A 22,703-nucleotide genomic window follows, 5' to 3' on the forward strand; every position below is an offset into this window, starting at 1 on the left:
AACAACTTTTTACACAGTTCTTTTTCATTCATCTTACACAGTCCTTAGTTTTGCAAATCTTGTGTTATTAGGGTTACAGCTAGCCTGACTCTTGCTAACAGAGAATGTCATGCATTGAAATTCCCTTTAAATTCCTGTCAGTTTTTGCTCTGCTTCCACAAAAGCTATTATTGTTTACAAACTACTAGCGTTACCAGTGCCGTACCCATCTTTAACAAGGTACAAAAACATAGACAGTTTCTATATATTGATTAACTATTGACTACTACTATCTTTAAATAACTTGAACAATTTACTAATACAATTAAACTATAATATTAATACAAACTTAAGATTAATTAGCTCGAGCACAACCAGACCTCTTCAGCCCAAAATCTTACCCTGCGTTCTTCCAAAGATATGTTGCCTTTAGTTGACCGTTTTCCGCATTGAGCAAGTACAGATGGTCGGGGAAGCCCAAGTCCCTTTGGTTCAGGGAGTGTATGTAAGCCTAACAAAGAGTGATCTCTTTTAGGTCAACACACACACAAACACTTGCATCTTAACACCTTATTTATACAGTATTTGCTAGCCGTGTTTCAAAACAGGTCAACCAATGAAGTTGGCCAAATGTTTCAGTGTGATATTTGCGGTTGTCTTGATTTTATGAACTGTGTACCTGTGCTCAGCTCATCTTTTTTTTTTTTTTATGCGGCTAATTGTGGTCAATTTGCTAGACTCAAAAATGCTTAAGTTAGCTTAAAGAGGTATTTGGTTGCAGAGCATAGTAACCACAAATCTGTATATCTCTACAGAGTTTTCTCTTTAGTCTACAAAGCTGTCTAGCTAAATTATGCTTATGCTTGCAGAATTTAACAGTACTCGCTTCTTACAACTTCTGGAAGTTTTAGGCCTAACACTGCTTAGCCTGACACTATTTGACAAAGCTTGTGCACATTAATCACAATATTCAGTGCTGCAGAAGTGGGCTTTTAGGAGTAATCTCTGATGTGAATGCTCCCCTGTTCAGCACTCACAATCCCTCTCTGCCATGTACTTCAGGCCAAGCTGATGATTGGAATGTAGGAGCAAATGCAGTGGATTGGGGTGTGTATGTGTAACATCTTGTTAAAATGTAGTAAAGGTTTCCAAGGAAATGGTTTTCTTTTAGCATGGGTTAAAAGATCTGTGTGTCAGAGATGAGAGTGTCTCAGAGAGGAGATCTGAGAGACTAGAAAAGTGTGCGTGTACTTCCCTCAGGTTGGGGGCGGGGTTGTTTGGTTTGTTTTAGTTTTGAAAAATGTTTGATATTTGATGCAGTCAAGTCCATTAGATTAAGAAGGAAAAAAAGGATGGGACTTTTTTTATTAGCATAATTATATAAGAATCAAAGATAAGTTTTAGCAGTATCTAGAGAGGGAGCAACTTTATCAGAGGTCTTGTTTACACACAAACTTGCACTGAAATAATTAAATCATTTTAATTTACACCTTTTGTTATTTCAGTGCAAATCTATGTGGACATATTTCCATTTAGTTTAAGACAGTATTTAAACAGGACACTTTTATTTTGAAATAACAGAGTCCACACAGAGTTGCTGTGAAATAAGAGATTTTTAATTGAATCCAATTTAGTTATTTCAGAGTGAGTTTGTGTATGGACAAGCTCAGAGCCAGAGAATAAAATACGGCTCCATTGAAATCAATGCGAGATTCCAACCAGATAATTTATCTCTACCTGCAGTTTTCTGGGGGATGGTTCTTAGCATTGTCTCTTACCTATTTCTTCCAGGACATCCTTCAGTGTAAAATTCTCTGCTACCGATGGTGAGTCTGAGGAAGATGAAAAATAGGGGAGAGAGAGAGAAGAAAAAGTGGCACAAGAATAAGAGGGTGTTTGTGAAGAAGGTAGCAGAAATCAGAAGAGATAAATCCAACTCTCCCTTTAGTCATGTGTGATCTCCCTCCACTAACATGAAAATCTCTCATATCTATAACTGGAATATGGTAACCCTGCCTTGATGATTCATATTTTAATAAATGAATAAAGCAATTCCATAGGTGCATATTTCAATTTCTGCTAAAAGAGTGATGATTCCTTTAATACCAAAGAGTTTAAAATTGGAACTGTATTATATAGGATAAAAAAATAATCCCTTCTCCTCTTTCAGTGCAGCCATGGTAGAAGTTGCTTGATTTAACTGGACACTGTTAGTGGTTAAGTATAAAATACCTAAGTGTTGCTGTATATTTATGATTACATGTTAATGATTTTAATGTTAAAACAATGATTTTGTGTATTTCAAAATGGAGTCAGTCACCTTTGACTTCTGGGCTTCATCTTGGGTTTTGCCCTCACTCTCTGGAACATTCAAAGGCTGTTGGAGAAGCGGTTTGAGCCAGGTTTTCCTGCCTTTGGTGAGGTTCCATCTGCCTGGGCATTCCACCACTTCAAGACTCACCTCAGGTTTTCCTGCCACGGAATCTTTAAAAACAACAAGGAGTCCTTGTGGCACCTTAGAGACTAACACATTTAGTTTAAACCAGCCAAAGTTGATCACTTTTGAGCAACACAGCTCTGTCTGCTGCATACCTAGAGTAGGTGTGTTCATGTAAATACAATTTGCTCCTGAAGTCTCTCCTCCTCCCAGTTATCTGTCAGAGGAGAACTCATTCAGACCCTGCTTACACTGACATTCTGGAAGGGCTGGAGATATCACCAGACAACCTTAATTCTGCATCAACAAAGCTCTTTGTCACTGCACAGAAAGGCTGTAATGCTGGTAACCGCCCAGAGCATCTTCATGGGGTATGGTGAGACTGAGGTCCTGGGTCATGTGGCCACAGCTGAGGCATGTGGAGCTATCAGGGTTTTGCAGGTTCTAGCTGCAGGGGCTGGGTTAAGCAGTTTGGAGTAAAGCTGACGGAGTCTCTGTGTGTCCTTGAGAGAAGCAGTGATTAAAAGACAGCTCTTGCTGGGAACAAGCTGAGACACCTTTTCTGGAACTTCTGCAAAAGAGGGGCTGCCTGGGCATAGTTTGTTCCTGCTGCTGTTCAGGGAAACAGGACTGTGACGCTTCCCAGGGCACCCAGGGTTGTGAGGCATCTCGCTACCACCTGCCCTTACTGCAGAGGGATCTCACAAAACTGAGTAACTGGGCAACAAAATGGCAGATGAAATTCAATGTCAAATGCAGAATAATGCACATGGCAAAACAGAATCCCAACTATCCATACAAAATGATGGGGCCTAAATTAGCTGTTACCCTTGAAGAAAGAGATCTTGGAGTCATCTGCAAATTTATAAGAATCCTTCTCACCTTGCCTATATCATCCTGAACATATTCTCCAGCTTCAGAAGACTTAAAAATTATCTCCAGTCATCAATGGGACAGACCCAACTGACTAGTGTAGCTGTCTTTAACATGCATTAAAACAATACCAGGGAACTAGATGAAGATAAGATTCATCCAGAAACTGCAGTGAGACATAATGCCTTTAAACTGGGATGTTAGTGAAAACAGCTTGTAGGCAATTGAAATGATTTTAATATGCTGTAGTTTATGATATTGTAATTATATAGTTCATAACAATTTAATCGTTATTAAAATAGTGAAGAGATCAATGATCGACACATTCAATAACTAGCATGGATAAAGTGCAGAAATATGCTGAAAATAGCTTCCCCCAAAATCGGTACAGCCCCCCCCCAATACCCCCCCCCTCCACTTCACAAGCACCCACTGGTAAAAACAAAACGCAACTCCTATGGATCTGATCATCATTCTGTTTCCACTGCTTTCCACCCTCGCCTCTTGTTCCTGGGTTTGTTGAAATTCAGCAGGGAAGCTGGCTGTCTGGGAAGCAGGGGGCCCCCACTGAGGGACCTGTACACGCTAGCACTTATGTCAATGTAAGTGATGTTGCTCAGGGGTGTGGAAACCCCCCCATTGCGCACGGTAGGTTACACCGACCTGAGCGCCGGTGTGGAGAGTGCTATGTCAGCAGGAGAGCGTCTGTCATTGACACAGAGTGTCTGCACTAGCGCAGACACAGCCACACAGCTGCAGCGGTACAGTCGTGCCACGAGAGTGATTCTGGGGTGACTAGCCCTGCTTGTATTCAGTGCAGCCATTGGGCCTGGGGCCAGGTTTAAAAGGAAGTAGCTACACAGTTCCAATATATATATTTTTTTCTCAAGGCCCACTGAATATCCCCTCTAACCACCCCCACTAAATACCCCCTCTAACCACTCCCACTAAACACCCCCGCTAAATACCCCACATTGTGGAGCCCTGTGAAGTTATGAGTGTAATATAATATATCATTGAACAATGACAGGGCCAGAAAGAATTAATTAACTCACAGACTGACATGACCCATGGCCCAAATTTAAAGACTTGTTAGAAAGATTAGTAAATGAATAGAACTTTGAAATGCAACCTGCATTGTTAGAGTTAGAGGCGCAGATGTTTGTTTGCTCAGGTCTTGTGACATAAGCAAACAAGTCTTGTCTATTGTTATAGCTTCAATTCAAAGATCAAAAAAGGAATATTAACATTTACGATGACACGAATGAAATAGTATTGTTGTCTAAATGTCTCTTTGAAGGTTGTGATAAAGTGTATATAAACTGTTTAATGGATAAATTACCCTGTGCTAATTGCCAGGATGTTTGGGAGACAGATGATTAAGCTTATTCTCTCAGGCCAAGAAGCTGCTGAAAAATGTATAAAAACCCTGGGACATGATCCTTCTTCATCTCAGATCTGCTCTGGGTTTCCAGAAGGGGAAACCCTAAGCCATAAGAATCAAGATCCCCAGTCATTGACTGGAATCACCCTGAACACGGACATTGGACTCTACCTCTGGACTATTTCTAAAAGGACTTATGGCAACTACAAACTCACCTCTGCTCTGTATCTGAACCTCAAGAGTTGAATTCAAGTCTGTCTGTATATTGATCTTTTAACCAACACTCTCTCTCTTTTCTTGTTTAATAAATTTTAGCTTAGTTAACAATAATTGACTATAGCGTGTATTTTGGGTATGTGGCTGACCCTTTGGGATTGGAAGAACCTTTTCTTTTATATGATGAGATAAGATTTTCAGTGATCATCATCATATCTGACGTGTGTCTGGACAAGGGCCTGAGGCTGGGTACTTTAAGATAATTGCGTTGTTTGGACTTCTGAGTAACCAGTGAAGTACTACAGAAGCTGTTCTGTGCTGGCTTGGTAAACTTAAGTATTGGAATATCCACCAGTGTTTGGGGTTTGTCTGCCCTGTTCTGTTCGCAGTTCACCCTAATTGAGTGACCTCAGCTGGCTCCCACGGGCACTATCGTCACAAGCCCGCAACAATTTTACATTTTTGAAAATTTAGTTCAAGCTGGAGGAGTCACAAACTGACGTTTCCATGAGTGTAACTGTTAATTCACTGAACAATGGGGGCAGAGGGAGTTCTAAGATTTTTATACCAATAAAAGCCTTAACATTAAACAAGTGTTCCAAACCTCATTTTAAAATGGTAAAAACTACAATAAACCCCTGTCTCGGCTGATTGTAATCAATTAGAGTATAGAACAAAAACTTTGGAGAGATGACCTGTCATTCTCAAACATTTTTTTAGTATAACAGGGCCATTCACAGTTTCCACACACCATCTCATCAATCATTTCAAGCAATTGAGAAACCTGAGCAGACTTTTCTGTTCCTTCGGCTTTATTGTTGAAAGCCAAGCGTCGGTTTCCACAAGTCTGTATCAGACTTTGAAGATCTTTGTCACCCGCTGATAAGAACTCGTCCAGTGTTTTGTTCCTTAAATCTTGTTTTCGGGTGAACAGGATGATCATGTATTTCTTTGCTTTAAAGTTGAAAACCCTTTGTATCTCCTTCACCACGTCCTTTTCTTCTTGGGTGAAACGACCCAGCTGTATGACATGAATAATGGCATGGAATCCTGGAGAGAGGTGTTTAACAGACTCACGTATTTTTTGGCAAGTCTCTTCGTTACTTTTTTTACTGTCAAAAAGGCCAGGACTATCAACCACTGTAATTTTCCTCTCATTAACAACTGCTTCCTGTCTCTCACAATCCTGCGTAATTGAAGAGGGTGAGATATCCGAAAGAAATTTTTCAGCACCAAGAATCATGTTTCCTGTTGCACTTTTTCCAGCTCCAGTTTTACCAACAAGAAGGATTCTTAGATCAGATTGTCCTGGGAAGAAGGGGATTCTTAGATCAGGTGCTGGGAACAAGAGAGAGAGAACGTCATCCAGTCAGTACAGCTTACTTCAATCATGAAAAAATTGTTCATGAATAGTTTGTTGAACTGGAAATCTTAGCTCAGTTTCCCTTGTTTGTGATGGTTTATTTCAAAAGTTTACTAATCATAAATAAACTCCATTCCATACCTGCTCCTCCTACCCTCTTCACCCCTGCCCCCTTCCCTTCACATTGATTTTCACTTAGCTTTCATTTTCAAATAACACCCCACCCCAAAAATGCACTAACACGCTGTTTGCTGCCATCACATTGTTCACCCTGCTGGTGTGTTCTACCCCGTCCCCCACCCGCTGTCTGTCCTGTCTGTCTGCAGTGTAAGGTCTTTGGGACAAGGGCCACCTGCTACTCCGCATTGCCAGCGCTCGTGATTCTCCATGAGTGGCGGGATTGCAGAGGGGCTGGAGCCTGTCTGATGATGCTGTGAAAGCGCCAGCCCCTTGGGAAGTGCAGCCCTGCCAGAAGCCGACGAGTCTTCCCTCCACTGAGAGGGGAAAAGATCCCAGTGCTCATGGCAGTGCCCCTCCCTCCTGCCCCTCCCCTGCTGTGAGCAATAAGGACAGGGTCATGCTTCTGCTCCTCTGCCCTCCCCCTGCAGCATCCAGCCTAGGCAGGGCAGAGGGGTGACAAGCCCCTGGAGCTGCTCTCCCTGCCTGGAATGGAAAAGGGAACCTGCTGCAGCCACCCCAGGCCTGGGAGAGGGCGAGGAAGCCCAGGAGGAGCAGAGGTGAGGCTGGTGGTGGCTGAACAGACGGGGACTGGAGCGGAAATAATTGCTGGGCAGAGCTAGGCAGCTGTGGGGTGAGAGCTCCTGCAGCAAGGGCCACACTCACCTCACCTGATACGTGTGTGGGGGGGCAGCACTAAATGTCACCCCCTGCGTCCTTGGGCTGGGCAGGGGGAGTTCACCAGCAAAACACCCCAGTGCCCGACAACAGGCTGCTGACACAAGCGTTTCTGTGGTGCCCCAGGGTGAGAGACAGAGAGGCCGACCCCCATTGCATAGCACAGTTATGGCTGACGTGGAATTACTACAGCTGAGCGTGAGACCTGGGAAATGAGCCCAGCACAGGGATGTCTGGCACCTTTTGACTTCTGCTTTGTACATCTGAAGGTGCTGGGCCTGATCCGCACCAAATGGAGCTTGTCTAAGTGTATGTTACTTCAGTGAGTGTTTGACCCCCTGTTTAAAGTCAGGGAAACAGTCCTGTGTGGTGTCTGATAGGGACTGAATTGGAGCATCCCTCAAAGGGAGCCGAGCCAGGACTCTGTGGGGTCAGAGACGTCCCATCCACAGAATGGGCCAGAGCAGTCGCCCTGGGCCCTGTGCTTTGGGGGGCCCCATGCCAGGCCTGCTGCCAGCCCAGCTTGGCCTCGCTCCACCACCCTGCCCTTGCTTCAGGGGGCCAGTGCGGGGCCAGCAGCAGTGCTACCGACCTGGCCCTGCTCTGACCTGCTGGCTCGCAGCGTTGCTTGGGGAATGAGGGAGGTGGGGGTTTGGAGGAAGGGGCAGAATGGGAGCACAGTGGGGGCAGAGCAGGGACGGGAAGTGGTGGGGGCTTAGGGAAAGGTGTGGAATGGGGACCGGGGTGGGATGGGAGCAGAGCAGAGGCAGGAAGTGGCAGGAGCTTAGGGGAAGGTGTGGAATGGGGGTGGGGCTTAGGGTGGAGTGGGAGGGTTGTCCCAGGCCCCACACCCCACTAGGGACAGCCCTGTGTGGGGTGCAATATGGGGGACATGCCCTTAACATTGTGTTAACACATTCAGTGGCAATGAATTGCCCTTGTATTGTGATAAGTGGTGGTTCTGGGGGCCATGACTGAGGGATTCCTGTGGGGAGCATGAGACAGCTCCCTGGGCACACTTCACAGGCGCTCCGCACTCCTGCCTTCCTTCTGGTCACCCAGTGCCCTCAGTATGGCCAGAGGGACCACCAGAAGACGGGAAGGTGAGAGCTGATAGGACAAAGGGAGCATGTCTAGCATCCAGAAGGGTGCTCCAGAGCCCCATTGCATTTTGGGAGTTAGCACAGAAGTGGAGGGGCCCTGCTTACCCATCTGCATCAGGAGAGAATCACAGAGGTGTGAGCTGGCCCATCCATCTCAGCAGCTGTTCTTCTCCCTCTCCCAATCCAGGTTGTGTGGGCCCTGTTGTGCCAGACCATTTTTCAGCACAATCTGCCTGTGCATGTGGATTTTAGTGCACTTTGAAATATCAGGCTGGTGATGCTGGCATAGCTGGTGCCAGCTCATGCCAAGGTCCCCATACCTCAACTGAAGGCTGCCAACACAGAGCTGGAATCAATTTAGCTCCCCTGTGTGTGAGTAGTGCTCAAACAGGTATTAGAATGATAAGAGTGGGTCTAGTGTTCAGATTTCATTGAATGCTCATGAGCTGCTGCTGGCACTAATCTCTCTGAGATCGTCTGTATCCAGCCCACTGAGAGTTTGTGCTGTGAGCCTTTCTGATTGTGTAAATACCAGACAGAAGAGAGACATTAACTAGTGTGAAATGCGGGTCTCCAACAGAAGGTATCACATCCTGCCTAAGAGAGAAGGTCAATTGACACCAAATGGACTTCGGTGGAATATTAGAGGACAAAAGACTTGGTTGTTTCCCCCCCATAAAGATGGGTTGTGCAAATGAATTGTTAGAGCTGGGCACCCCCGGGTGCCTGTGCCTCCACTCTGTCCCCTCCCCCTGCCCTCCCGCCCCCCAGGCTCCAGTCACCTTCGTTTATGTGTTTATATATTTACCTGCTTTCACCATGTGACTAACTCTCTCATTTCCTTTTCCTATTTAATAAATCTTTAGATAGTTTTTTTATAGGAGTGGCTACAAGTGTCTTTGATGTAAGATCTGCGCTGCAGTTGACCTGGTGTAAGTGATTGGTCCTTTGGGATTGGGAGTAACCTGAATATTGCTATGATCCAAGGGACCCTCTGTCACAAAGGCAAGCTTTCGTGGCTGGCAAGACAGATCTGAATACTCAGGGGACCATCTGTGACTTCATGATTAGACTGTTATAGTGCCTGAGGGATTCACACTTGATACTTAGTGAAAGCTAAGTATAGACTACACTGCCAATTTGGGGTTTGGGCCCTGCCTCCTAACATTCTGCCCTGAGGTTGGTACTCACACTCGGCCACTGCAGACAGCCTGAGACAGCTTTTAGGGCCAGACTCCAAAGGAGCCACTTTGCAGCCCCTGTCCCAAAGCGGAATGTAGGCAGAGAGTAGAAACTCTCCCCAGTAGCAGATATTCACAGAAATTGGACAGGATTTAAACTCACTGTCTCTCCAGGGTGCTTGGGTTCAAGGACTTCTACCCATTCCCCACAGGCACCAAGTGTCTGTGCTGGCGTTGTCAGCTCCCCAGGCTGGAGGTGTTCCAGCCTCCCGGCACATGTGCAAAGCATTGTCTCTGGAGTGCTTCCCTGATCCGAGCCAGTTTGGAGCACAGCATTTCTGGCTAGTCAAACAACAGAATAAGAGCACTCCTAGTCTTCATTAAGGGGCCAATCCAGGCAGATGCTGAGGGTAATCAGTGCCTCATAGGCAGTATTCATAAGAACAGCCATACTGGGTCAGACCAAAGGTCCGTCAAGCCCAGTATCTTGTCCTCTGACAGTGGCTAATGGCAGGTACCCCAGAGGGAATGAACAGACAGGTTATCATCAAGTGATCCATCCCCTGTCACCCAATTCCAGCTTCTGGCAAACAGAGCTAGGGACATCATTCTTGCCCATCCTGGCTATTAGCCATTGATGGATTGATCTTCCATAAATGTATCTAGTTCTTTTTTGAACCCTGTTATAGTCTTGGCCTTCACAAGAGTCTCTGGCAAGGAGTTCCACAGATTGACTGTGCCTTGTGTGAAAAAATACTTTCTTGTGTTTGTTTTAAACCTGCTGCCTATTATTTTCATTTGGTGGCTCCTTGTTCTTGTATTATGAGAAGGAGTAAATAACACTTCCTTATTTATTTTCTCTATACCAGTCATGATTTTATAGACCTCTATCGTATCCCCCCTTAGTCGCCTCTTTTCCAAGCTGAAAATTCCCAGTTTTATGAATCTCTCCTCGTACGGAAGCCATTCCATACCCCTAATCATTTTTGTTGCCCTTTTCTGAACCTTTTCCAATTCCATATATCTTTTTGAGATGGGGCACCACATCTGCACACAGTATTCAAGATGTGGGCATACCATGGATTTATATAGAGGCAATATGATATTTTCTGTCTTATTATCTATCCCTTTCTTAATGATTCCAACATTCTGTTTGCTTTTTTGACTGCCGCTGCACATTGAGTGGATGTTTTCAGAGAACTATCCACAATGACTCCAAGATCTCTTTCTTGAGTGGTAACAGCTAATTTAGACCCCCATCATTTATATGTATAGTTGGGATTATGTTTTCCAATGTGCATTACTTTGCATTTATCAACATTAAATTTCATCTGCCATTTTGTTGCCCAGTCACCCAGTTTTGTGAGATCCTTTTGTAGCTCTTCGCAGTCTGCCTGGGACTTAACTATCTTGAGTAGTTTTGTATCATCTGCAAATTTTGCCACCTCACTGTTTACCCTTTTTCCAGATCATTATGAATATGTTGAATAGGACTGGTCCCAGTACAGACCCTACTGGGACACCACTATTTACCTCTCTCCATTCTGAAAACTGACCATTTATTCCTACCCTTTGTGTTCCTATCTTTTAACCAGTTACCAATCCATGAGAGACCTTCCCTCTTATCCATGACAGCTTACTTTGCTTAAAAGCCTTTGTGAGGGACCTTGTCAAAGGCTTTCTGAAAATCTAAATACACTATATCCACTGATCTCCTGTCCACATGCTTGTTGACCCCTCAAGAATTCTAGTAGATTGGTGAGGCATGATTTCCCTTTACAAAAAACATGTTGACTCTTCCCAACAAATTATGTTCATCTATGTGTCTGAACAATATTGTCCTTTATTAAGATTCAACTCAAGTTTGCTCGGTACTGAAGTGAGGCTTACAGGGGAAAAAAAAAAAAAAAAAAAAAAAAAAGCCGCTGGCTGGCACAGATATTTATAACCCAGGTGATCCTCCCCCCGCCCCACCTGCTGCCCCTCTGTGCCTCCCCTGAGTGTCCCCCGGCCCCGACTTGCTCCCCCTGGCCCGGAGCAGAGCAGCTCCATGCTTCCACTCCCTGCAGCAACTGCTGTCGCAGGGTCCTAGTGCCCCCTTTCTCACTGCCAGGGCAGGCTGACTCTGAGCCTGCCCTTCCGCCTCAGACCCTTTCATTTTCCCATGGGACCCTCCAGCAGCACAGGGGGTCCCCCTGCCTGCAGTCACTGCTCCTGCCCCATGCTGGGCAAGGAGGCAGCCCCATCCCTCACCCCCCAGTGAGGCTACAGTCAGGGGCAACAGCAGGGGAGAGGCTCACGCAGCGCCCCCGGCATCCACCACGGGGGAGGAGAGGGAGATTCCTGGACCTGATAGGGGCCTTAGGAGCACATGCAGTCACAGTGGTGGGGGTGAGTGTGCTGCTGGGGGGGCAGGAAAGGGGGAGCTCCTTCTCTAGAGCTTGCTGCTGCTGGCAGGGAAAGGGCTGGGGGGAGTCCTCCTCTGTAGCCCCTGTCCCGGAGCAGCCTGCCTGCACCCCAAACTCATCCTCAGCCCTGCCCCACCCCAGAGCCCACACCCCAGTCAGAGCTTTCACCTCCCCACCGCACCCTCAACCCTCTGCCCAAGCCCTGAGCCCCTCCAGCACCCCAAACACCTTATCCCCAGTCCCAGACAGAGCCCTCACCCCCACACTCCTACTTTTGCCCCCAGCCCTGAGCCCCTACCACACCCCAAACCTCCCATTCCCAGCCCCAGACAGAGCCCTCACCCCTACTCTCACCCTGAGTCCCTCTTACATTCCAAACCCCTCATCTGCAGCCACAACCCACAGCCCTCACCCCTGCATCCCATCCCTCTGCACCCCTCCCATCCCCAATCTCCCTCCCAGAACCTGTACCCCTTCCCTCCACACCCTTTCCCATCCCAAAAGTCCCTCCCAGAGCTTGCACCCCAATCCCCTGCCCCAGCCTAAGGCCTGCACCCCAGACCTCCTTCCTCACCCAAACTCCCTCCCAGAGCCTTGGGTGGGTGGGGCGGGTTCTGGGCACCACCAAAATTTCTACAAACCTGCCACCCCTGATCCTGCCCTGCAGACCTGAACTCCCAGCATTCTCAGAACACTTGCTAATCCCTAGTGGCCACTGCTGATATCCAGCACCTCCCTCCTCTCTTAACCTCTGAGTCCCTCTCTGGATTGGAACAAAGACCATCTTGGAAGCAACATTACCAGCCCAAGCAGTCAAAAATCATGAGCTGACCCCCGCAGAATCACAGGCTTCACCACTGCCCCTTCATTCATTCTTTGGCGGCAATTTGGCAGCAGGCCCTTCCCTCCAAGAGGGACTGAGGGACCCGCTGGCGAATTGCTGCCAAAGAGCCGCCCCGGGGGAGGGTGCAATTTTATATTCTTGTCTTGGGCACAAAAATACCTAGTTACGGCTCTGGTGAAGACCGATGCAAAGAATTCATTTAGTTTCTCCGCAATGACTTTATCGTCTTTGAGCGCTCCTTTAGTAGGTCGATCATCCCGTGGCCCTACTGGTTGTTTAGCAGGCTTTCTGCTTCTGATGTATTTAAAAAAACTTTTTCTATTACTTTTGGAGTCTTTGGCTAGCTGTTCTTCAAATTCTTTTTTACTCTTTTTAATTATATTTTTATACTTCATTTGCCAGAGTTTATGCTTTTTTCTATTTTCCTCATTGGGGTTTATCTTCCATTTTTTAAAGGATGCCTTTTTGCCACTCATTGCTTCTTTTACTTTGTTGTTTAACCACGGTGGCTCTTTTTTGGTTCTCTTACTATGTTTTTTAAATTGGATTATACATTTAAGCTGAGCCTCTCTTATGGTGTCTTTAAAAAGTTTCCATGCAGGGATTTCCTTGCATGGATTTCACTTTTGGCACTGTACCTTTTAATTTCTGTTTCACTAATCTCCTCATTTTTGTGTAGTTCCCCTTTCTGAAATTAAATGCTGCAGTGTTGGGCTGCTATGAAGTTTTCCCTGCCACAGGGATATTAAATTAATTATATTATGGTCACTATTACCAAGCAGTCCAGCTATATTCACCTCTTGGACCTGATCCTGTGCTCCACTTAGGACTGAATCAAGAATTGCCTCTCCTATGGTGGGTTCCAGGACCAGCTGCTCCAAGAAGCAGTCATTCAGCAACACAAATGATCAGGCCTTATAATTCTATGGACCAGCCAATTTTCCAAGTCTCCTTACACACAGTTAGTATGTCTCCTTATACAAACCACATGCATCCAGTTCAGGGTCTCTGTCTTGGTTCTTCAAAGACGTTCATGGAATAAGTCCTAGCTACCCATGAGATAGTCTCTTTGACCCAGGCCCACAAAAGGACTTAGACATCTAGAAAAAAAATCACCAGAATTCACAAAGCCTCAGTTAGGGCCCTAGGCTCCCTATGCAATGAATGGGGAGAGAGCTAGGCAGGGAGCTGTGTAAGACAGCCCAGGGGCTATACCAATCACAGGGGTATGTCTTAAGTCCTGCTGTTGTCAAGGATTCAGGCTCCTACCTCTGCTTGGGGCCCCCAGCTGTGAAACCTGGAGTCTGACACCTCAATTGTTTCTGGCAAGTAACTCTGGAAGGGGAGCTGGTGGTGCCACCTCCCTCATACCTTTTAGCACTGACACTAGAGCACTTACCTGGGATGTGGGAGGCCCAGGTTCAAATCCCCCTTCTGCCTGCTGCAGAGAAAGGATTTGAACAAGGATCTCTCACTTCTCAGGGGAGTGTGCTAACCACATGGGATAGTCTGATGTGAGTCTCTTTCAGTCTCTGCTATTGAAGCTGTTGCACTTTGGACAAATAATGGACTAGTCACTGGAGCAAGAGGACAGGACACAGGGTCTCCTACCTCCCAGGTGAGCACCCTGACCATTAGACTACAAGTTGTAAGGGAGGCCTCACCACCTCTGGGATTTCGTATGGGGCCAGTCCAGTAGGCTGCTCAGAGGATGCCCAGGGGGGTTAGGTGTGAGCTAGGCCTTGTGCACGTGCCCAGAGGCAGAAACCTAGCCACCTAGGGAACTTTTATGGCAAAAATTCAAATGCCTACAGGCTTAGACAGTAGCTGAGCTGGGATTTTAAGGATCTCAGTAGTGCCTACATTTTGGCCTCAAGTTCCTCAGTCCACTTGTGGCTAGGGGTCCCTCTTTCTCTCTCTCTGTCTGACCGCAGCTTCCCAGGATGGCTACATTAGGCCAGAACAATGAATCTGTTGTCCAGCAGGGGAGACTCAGAACTACAGACCTGGGCCGTGGAACTACTCCCAGCTCGGACAAAATAATAATGACTGTGGGAGGACATACAAAGAGGGGAGATAAAGGGGGACACCATGTGCAGGACAAATGGGAAGACAAAATAATGTCAGGAAAGGCAGGTTGAGAAAAGAGGGCAAATGCTGTGTGAAGAGGTTGAGTTGAAACACTGGCCGCACACTGTGACATGAAAGGGCTTCTACCAGGTATGGTCAGCTGTTCTGATATCAGAGGGAAAGGGGACAGGCAAGCAGCTCCAGTGGGGAGGAAGAGTCGTCTGCAGCTACAAACCTGAGCAGAGCTGCAGCTGCTGCATGGTGGTGATGAGGGCCTGGCTGATGTTTGTGCATTGAATTAATGAACGGCACAAGGTAGAGATGCTGCTTACCGTGGGCAAGCATGACTCATGTGCTTTACACTGCAGCATCTTATTTATTTTTCTCCAAAGAAAACAAGTGGAAGTGAGGAGGAGGAATGGATTCTGTTTGTATCCCCAGAGAGCAGGGCAGGGAAACTCAGTTAGACAGGGCCAGAAACATCCAAAAGGGTGGGAAACTCAGTAGCTTGGAAGCTGGACAGAAATCCTCTATTATGGACATGTCTGACAGCCTCAGCCAGGGAGCTGAGCCCATCTGAGCTCAAGGAGAAAAGATTGAAATGTAGGTGTTAAAAAGACTGCACTGTGGACTCTGCAGCTTAATGATGGATCAAGAGATCTAGGGGTCATAGTGGACCACAAGCTAAATATGAGTCCACAATGTAATACTGTTTCAAAAAAAGCAAACATCCTTCTGGGATGTATTGGCAGGAGTGTTGTAAGCAAGACATGAGAAGTAATTCTTCTGCTCTACTCCACGCTGATTAGGCCTCAGCTGAAGTATTGTGTGCAGCTCTGACCACCACATTTTGGGAAAGATGTGGACAAATTGGACAAAGTCCAGAGAAGAGCAACAAAAATGATGAAAGGTCTAGAAAACATGAGCTATGAGGGAAAATTGAAAGAACTGGGTTTGTTTAGTCTGGAAAAGAGAAGACTGAGAGGAGACATGATAACAGTTTTCAAGTAGCTACAAGGAGGAGGGAGAAAAATTATTCTTTTTAACCTCAGAGAATAGAACAAGAAGCAATGGGCTTAAATTGCAGCAAGGAAGGTTTAGGTTAGACATTAGGAAAAAATTCCTAACTGTCAGGGTGGTTAAGCACTGGAATAAATTGTCTAGGGAGGTTGTAGAGTCTCCATCATTGGAGATTTTTAAGAGCGGGTTAGACAAACACCTGTCAGGGATGTGACAGATGGTGCTTGGTCCTGCCATGAGTGCAGGGGACTGGACTTGATGACCTCTCGAGGTCCCTTCCAGTCCTATAATTTTATGATTGACCAAGAATCATGTCTGCTCTGAGGGCTGGGTCAGATTTGGGATTGTGTGCAATTCTGATTTTCCATGTGTAAGAGAGGCACAGGGACACAGAAGGGCTACTAAGATGATCAGAGGAATGGAAAACCCACCTTATGAGAGGAGACTCAAGGGTCTTGGCTTGTTTAGCCTAACCAAAAGAAGGCTGAGGGGAGATATGATTGCTCACTATAAACACATCAGAAGGAAAAACACAAGGAGGGAGAGGAGCTATTTAAGTTATGACCCAACGCTGACAGAAGAACAAATGGATATAAATTGGTCATCAACAAGGTTAGGGTTGAAATTAGGTGACGGTTTCTAATCATTGGAGGAGTGAAGTTCTGGAACAGCCTTCCAAGGGGAGCAGTGGTGGCAAAAAACCTAACTGGCTTCAAGACTGAGCTTGATAAATTTATGGTGGGGATGATGGAACTGCCAACAATGGCATATAGCTGATCTGTGACTGCTAATAGCAAATATCTCCAGCAGCCAATGATCAGACACTAAATGGGGAAGGTTCTGAGTTACTACAGAGAATTCTTTGCCAGATGCCTGGCTGCTGGCTCTTGTCAAAATGCTCAGCGGCCAACTGACTGCTCTATTTGGGATCAGAAAAGAATTTCCCCCTGGGTCAGATTGGCAGTGGGGTGGGGATTGCCTTCCTTTGCAGCACTGGGCGCAAGTCACTGACAGGTTTAAAGTCATGTAAATGGTGGATTCTCTGTAACTTGAAGTCTCATGAGTTGAGGACTTCAGTAGATGAGTCTATAGTGGGGAACACAGGGTTAGCTTAGTGTTCTACACGTCTTTTCCTGGAGAGGAGGCCACTGGGGAATTCTATTCCCCCTTCCCCTCATGAGCCTGCCTGGGATGGAATTACTGAATCAAAACTCTTCTCCTCTCTCCTCAGAAAGGACAGGCTGGGAAGGTTCATCATGCAGAGATTTAACTGCCACTGGCTCTGCAGGGAGAGTAGGAATCCTGAGCACGCTCCATCTGCCCCTTGCTCTATTCAACACAAGACCAGGCAGAGTGGGCTGGACCCTGAATATCTGGTCATTGATGATTCTCTGGTGGGAGAACTGCAGTGGCCATGTGGCCCATTCCAGATATGAACATAATGCCGACCAAAGTCCATTGAAATCACTGGAAAGACTCCCCGTGATTGATGTCAGTGGGTATTGGGTCAGGCCTATATTGAGCCAATGAACAGCTGCCTGGCAGCACAACCTGGGCCCATGATGCAATGACTTGATCACACGATTGTCACAACTTTCTCCAAATACAAATGGTAAAAATCTTACCTTCAGCACATCCAGATGCAGCAGGGGGAGCTGGCTGGTTACCTATTTTCTCTGTTAAGGAGTCTATCCCCACATCAGTGCTCAGAATCTCACGGAATTTCTGAATTAAAGAAAGAGAGCGGAAAGTGGTCATTACTCGGGCCTGGCCACAAAGGGACTGAGGCGTTGTGATGCTGAGTGCTGCAGCACCTAACTTGCAGGCACCTAGAAAATCACTGAGATCCACAGAGTCTGAGTTGTCTGTCCAGGGTCCCTACACCCTGAATGGGGAGAGACAGGCACCTCAGAATGGGATCCACAAAAGCCAACATGCTAGGTGTGGAGTCCCTTAAGGCAGCCAATGGGAAATGCAAAAGGGGGGAGGTGTCCTAAGCCATACACCACTCTGGGATTTAGGCGCCTAAGTCTGGGCTGCAGGGAGGTGGCTGTCTCTGTTTGGGATGCACAGCCAGGAACTCTGTCCTGGAGTCAGGTGCCTCATCTATTTCTCACCCAGTACAGCTGGAGGGGTGTGAAGGCGGTGAGTGCCCTAACCCTGGACTGTTGGGTCTGCTGATGTGGGTCTCTCTCAGTCTTCTTATTGAAGCCTTTGTATAAATAATTAAATATGAATTGGGCCAGACAGCAACTGAGAATGACTCACTAGTCCAGTGGTTTGGAGACTCGTGGGAGACCCCAGTTCAAATCTCTTCTCATCCAGCAAAGGGGGTGACTTGAGCCTGGGTCTCCCACATCCTGGGTGAGTTCCCTACCCACAAGTTTAGATTATAACAGAGTCCTTCTCTTTCCTGCCCTCCCATCCCCCCACCCATTCTGTCTGGAGGAAGCTGTTCTCTACGCAGATGATTTGGGATGTCGTGGAAAAGACCATCACTTTATTGAATTTGAATCAGATAGCCTGAGGCAACCTTTATTGTTATAGCAAGAATACAGGTGTACACAGGGAGAGACGGCGTAGTCTTATGCAAAAGATAGGCCGCTCTGCCCCTTACAAATTTCACCAAGCTTATAAAGGTTAAAACCGCAAAACGTCATATTGGTTACACAAGTTATTTGCCTTTTTTGGTAATTAATATTGCAAATCAGCAGGTTATGTACTGTGAGTTCAGTTTGGGGTGTTTCCAGCTACAATTATGCTGACTGTCTTATGACCCCTTGATACATATTGCAAAAGTCATTAAAATATTGCTTATTAGCAAGCTAGTCAAACATATTTCATGTGTTCTGGCAGTGATTGAGCTGGTTATTTTGATAACCCCTCCTTGGAGTTTCCCTTAAACAAGCATTATCCATTATATATACTGCATAAGGAAAAGCTGGCACTCGAGGGGGCCCCTTGCCCCCCCCCCCTTAGTTCTTCTTTTGTCAGTGTTCTATACCCTGTTTCTTCATATCTAGTTTCCTCCCCACCCAGTGCCTGGTATACTGATAAACAAGTTTATTTGAGAACTAAAACCATGGCTTTTATTTTACATTAATTTTTAGCTAAAGCTTAAGGCCTGGATATATGGGCTTGTAGGACCATAAAGCTAAAAGCATTTAATTGTTACAATTTTATATGTTAAAATTATAGAGGCTTATATCAGTGTCAGGGCTCTGCAGCAGGGACTGATTTGATTACTATTTTAATCAGGGTCCCGCTGCAGTATCCATGACAGTGACAGCAAACTCTTAAAGGCAGTGATGGCTAGACAAGGCTCTATATGGATGGTTGCAAAGCTTCGTCTAACAAGACGGGGGGGGGTATGGTCCCTCACATTCCCTCCTTTTGATGCCTTTTATGGCATCAAACTTTTAAACTTGGGTATTTAGTAAGTTGAGAACTTCCGTGTTCAAGTCTTGAGCTTCGAAGTAAGAGGGGTTGTTATTATTTTTGTAAATTGGCGAAACTAGGGCTAACGATTGTGGTGAGGTGCGTGGGGTAGATATTGGGCTGGGGCAATATTTTTTTTTACAGCAACAGGAACAAATACAAATAGATAACAATAGTCCTCCCCCCAATAAGCGCCATACAAGATACTTATGAGCAAGGGATGGCTGGAGGACCTTTGTAATTTTGGCAGAGGACATCTGTATCCACACAGAGAGTAGTGAGTCTATGGGCAGTTAGGAAGACATTTAGCTCGTGCCTGATACATGTTTTTAAGGATGTGGAACTGCCTTTGTAATTGGGAGATTTGTTGGACTTCTGGTAAAAGAGACAACAACGTATGAAAGCGATCTGGCACTATTTTACATGCGTGCACCTGAGCCAGAGGCCAATACCAGCTTGATTTAAAGAAAAACTAAATTAAAGTAGATTATTCAGATTTGAAAGACAAACATTTTGCAAACAGTTTAAGTTTTTAAGAAGGTAGATCAGATTTTTGTATTCAGTGGACAAGGACGTGCAGATGTTTATTAAAAAATTTAAACTACTGAACCAAGACACAAGACCCTTCACTGAAGCTCTTTTACCAGTTTAACAGAATACAACCACAAATATTACATTAATACATACACGTACAGAGCAAGGTGATACTTTTGCTGACAGCATTCTGGAACCCCCATGATGTGACTATTGTGGAGAAGGGAAAAACTGAGTTTTTATTAGCGTTGCTTTTACCCCTACATTATAACCGATTTCAACTGGTGCTAGACAAAACTGAAACTCTGAACACCAAGAGAGATCAGCTAGCCTGTGTAAGAGACATGTTTTGCAGCTTAAAGAAGGGGTTATTTAGGATACAGCCACAGGTCCATTTAAAAGCTCTACCTAGGGTTTGACTGGACATGCCACAAAAGCCTCTGAAAAATAGTTAGTCTGAAGAAACTAGTCTACCCTAGAACTCAGTATTTTTAGTGTTTGTATTAAATATGGAAGGGTTATGGCTTTACTTGTAACAGGAGCTGTTGGAATAAGCTGTTGAATGCACTGGAGCTGAGGGGGTCCTAGGGGCCAATCAGTTCACAGGTTATCCTAATTCTATCCAAATATTAGGTGTTATTTCTGGGGCGCCAATCAAGAAATGGTTAGGGCCATTGGGTGGTTTTACTTCCCACACATCCCGGTGGATGACCCAGTCCCACATACGACCTTCCCAAGGATCTGGGAGGATTCGATATGCGGGAGCCCACACCCCTTTTACGGGCCCATAGGCCTGGAAGGAGCATTGTGAGCACCAGCATTTTTATCCAGAAAATCTTTGAGTGGGTCTCCAGGGCTATAACTTAGGTGGTATGCCTGAGGCATTTGTAAGGGCAGTGGGCCAGGTTTGGTGCTTGAGGTCTTTTGAGTGGAGGCTAGCTGGACATTAAGGAGATTTCTGTATTTCAGAGCAAGCATGGTCCCACTGCGATACCTTTCCAGCCTCAGCGATACTTAAGATTAATTTTTTTTTAGCAAATCTTGGGTAAAGACCCGAAGAGTGGAGACAACACGCAATTCGCTCACCAGCCCAGACACCGCTTACCTGCGCCCTGGAAATAAGCCCTATGGTCTATTTTATTTGGCCCATTTTTATTATGCTACTGATTTTTTAAATATCCCAAACTGAGGTGGCACTATTTTTCCTGTCCCATAAGGAGCCAGCTAAGACCCTTTTTTTTTTTTTTTTTGGCGGGAGGATGCACCCCAAGTTTGCTGCTGTACTAATCCAAGGGCAGCCCCTTGGGAGCAGTTGGGCAGGTAGTAGTGATTTGGAAGTGGGATTAGAGGTGGAATAAATTTGATAGTTCCTAGTCTGGCATTAAATATGGTCCATTTGAACCCCCCAGAGTTTCCTTTTCTAGAAGAACCATACCACAACTGTTGGTTGTACACTTGGATACTTTTTCGGGAGGCTTTTATGTTCGTTACATGGGAGGGGGAATACTAAAACAGGATACAGGCTATGTTGTTGGTTACTGGAATAGCCTCTAAGCAGAAAGATATTCCCGTGGCCAGGCAAGTCCTGTGGGTATATGTTTGGTTGTTTACTAGTGAGGCTACTGATAGCTAAGATTTAGAAAAATATTACTTTCCCATCCCCACCCCAAGTTTATTAAGAAGGAGAGGTTTAAGGAACATTAAAAGTTTTATTTTCAGACAGTTTTGGCTAGCCTCCGTAAACTATTCTTTGAGATTTCGTAGTCTTAATTCACTTAGCTGTTCAGCAGTGAGGCAGCAAGGGAGAGGTTACTAGCACAATCACTCACCTTGCTTGGTTGGAGGCTTTATTATGTCCTCAGGTGGAGTTTTTAGCGAGGCTCAAAGGCTTAGTGGGTAGTGAGAACCATGGGCAGGTAGGCAATTCTTGGCACTTTGCAGCGGTGTTGGTAATTAACAGGATTTGATAAGGTTCAGTAGTACCATGGCAATGGAGTTATTGTGCAGTAGAGTTAGTGTCGTGAGCACTGAAAGATGGTTAGCAGAGATCTGGAGGGAGAAATGGTTGCAGAGGTAGGATGCTGCACAAGAGAGGATGAATGTGTTAAGTTCTACATCCACTGAAGAGGCTGCATTGACCCTTTAAGTGATCTTAAATATTGTATCCCCTTCTGCGGCACTGGGCTTCCTCTTAGAGCACTCATCCGGCTGCTTGCAGATGAAATATCTCTCTGAGTAGCACCTGGAGCTGCTGACCCCATATTCATCCAGGTAGGCGCACTGCCCTTCCCCTCTGACCTGAAACAGGTTGTTGAATATGGTGCTGTTGGTCCACTTCCAGGGCTGGCCCTCACCTTGTTCCCTTTGGAGGCCAATCCAGTGGTAAGGGACCCCTTTATAGCGCAGCATGAAATCCAGCTCTGGCAGGGAATCAATGGAAGCCAGAGAGGCGTTGAAGGAAGAGCAGTGGCTCTGGCTGTTGTTCCAGTTCCCTTCAGTCTTTGAGAAGTAGTAGCATTTCCCTCGGTATCCCACCCAGCCACTTGGGCATGCAGCAGTGACATGGGGTGGGCAGCCTGGGCAGGGGAAAGGCTTCCTGGCTGCCAGTGCAATTATGGTGATGATCAAAGCTGTGATGACGACAGTAACGATAATTGGGATACGTTTAGCTTTAATGCATTTTAGGCTGAAATCAACACTTCTTCCCCTTTCTTCCACCAGTCCGTGACCCGGCAGCATTTCGTCGGTCACCTTTTCACTGTAGACCCAGTCTTCTGGTTTCAGCGAGTGGCAGAGCTACTGTATATAAAAGACCTAACACATTTTGTTAGTGCCTGGCAATAATTAGGCATTGTGTCATTTATTAAATGAATGTCCATCTGAGTCAAGGTCAGCAGGGCACTGTTGGTAGTCACATTGGGTGCCCTGGCAGAAATTTTATGAGGGCTGAGTGTGGTTTTTCAATTGGAAGTGGCTTTTTAAGGGCATTTGGCCATAC

The 22,703-nt window shown here is 45.9% G+C and overlaps 1 protein-coding gene and 1 pseudogene across 1 annotated transcript; both read right to left on the reverse strand.

The window, feature by feature from the left end:
- Positions 1–5,444: 5,444 nt before the first annotated feature.
- On the reverse strand, positions 5,445–17,491 carry LOC116838051 (GTPase IMAP family member 4-like). The gene is made up of 2 exons (XM_075061921.1): positions 17,359–17,491; positions 5,445–6,197 (listed from the first exon to the last, which is right to left on the reverse strand). Exons 1-2 carry the CDS (start codon positions 17,489–17,491, stop codon positions 5,551–5,553), a joined length of 780 nt encoding a protein of 259 aa, XP_074918022.1. The 3' UTR covers positions 5,445–5,550.
- Positions 17,492–21,793: 4,302 nt separating this feature from the next.
- On the reverse strand, positions 21,794–22,460 carry LOC116838052 (C-type lectin domain family 2 member B pseudogene; annotated as a pseudogene).
- Positions 22,461–22,703: the final 243 nt, after the last annotated feature.

The sequence above is a fragment of the Chelonoidis abingdonii genome, chromosome 2, assembly GCF_003597395.2.
Source record: "Chelonoidis abingdonii isolate Lonesome George chromosome 2, CheloAbing_2.0, whole genome shotgun sequence".
Taxonomy (NCBI): Eukaryota; Metazoa; Chordata; order Testudines; family Testudinidae; genus Chelonoidis; species Chelonoidis abingdonii.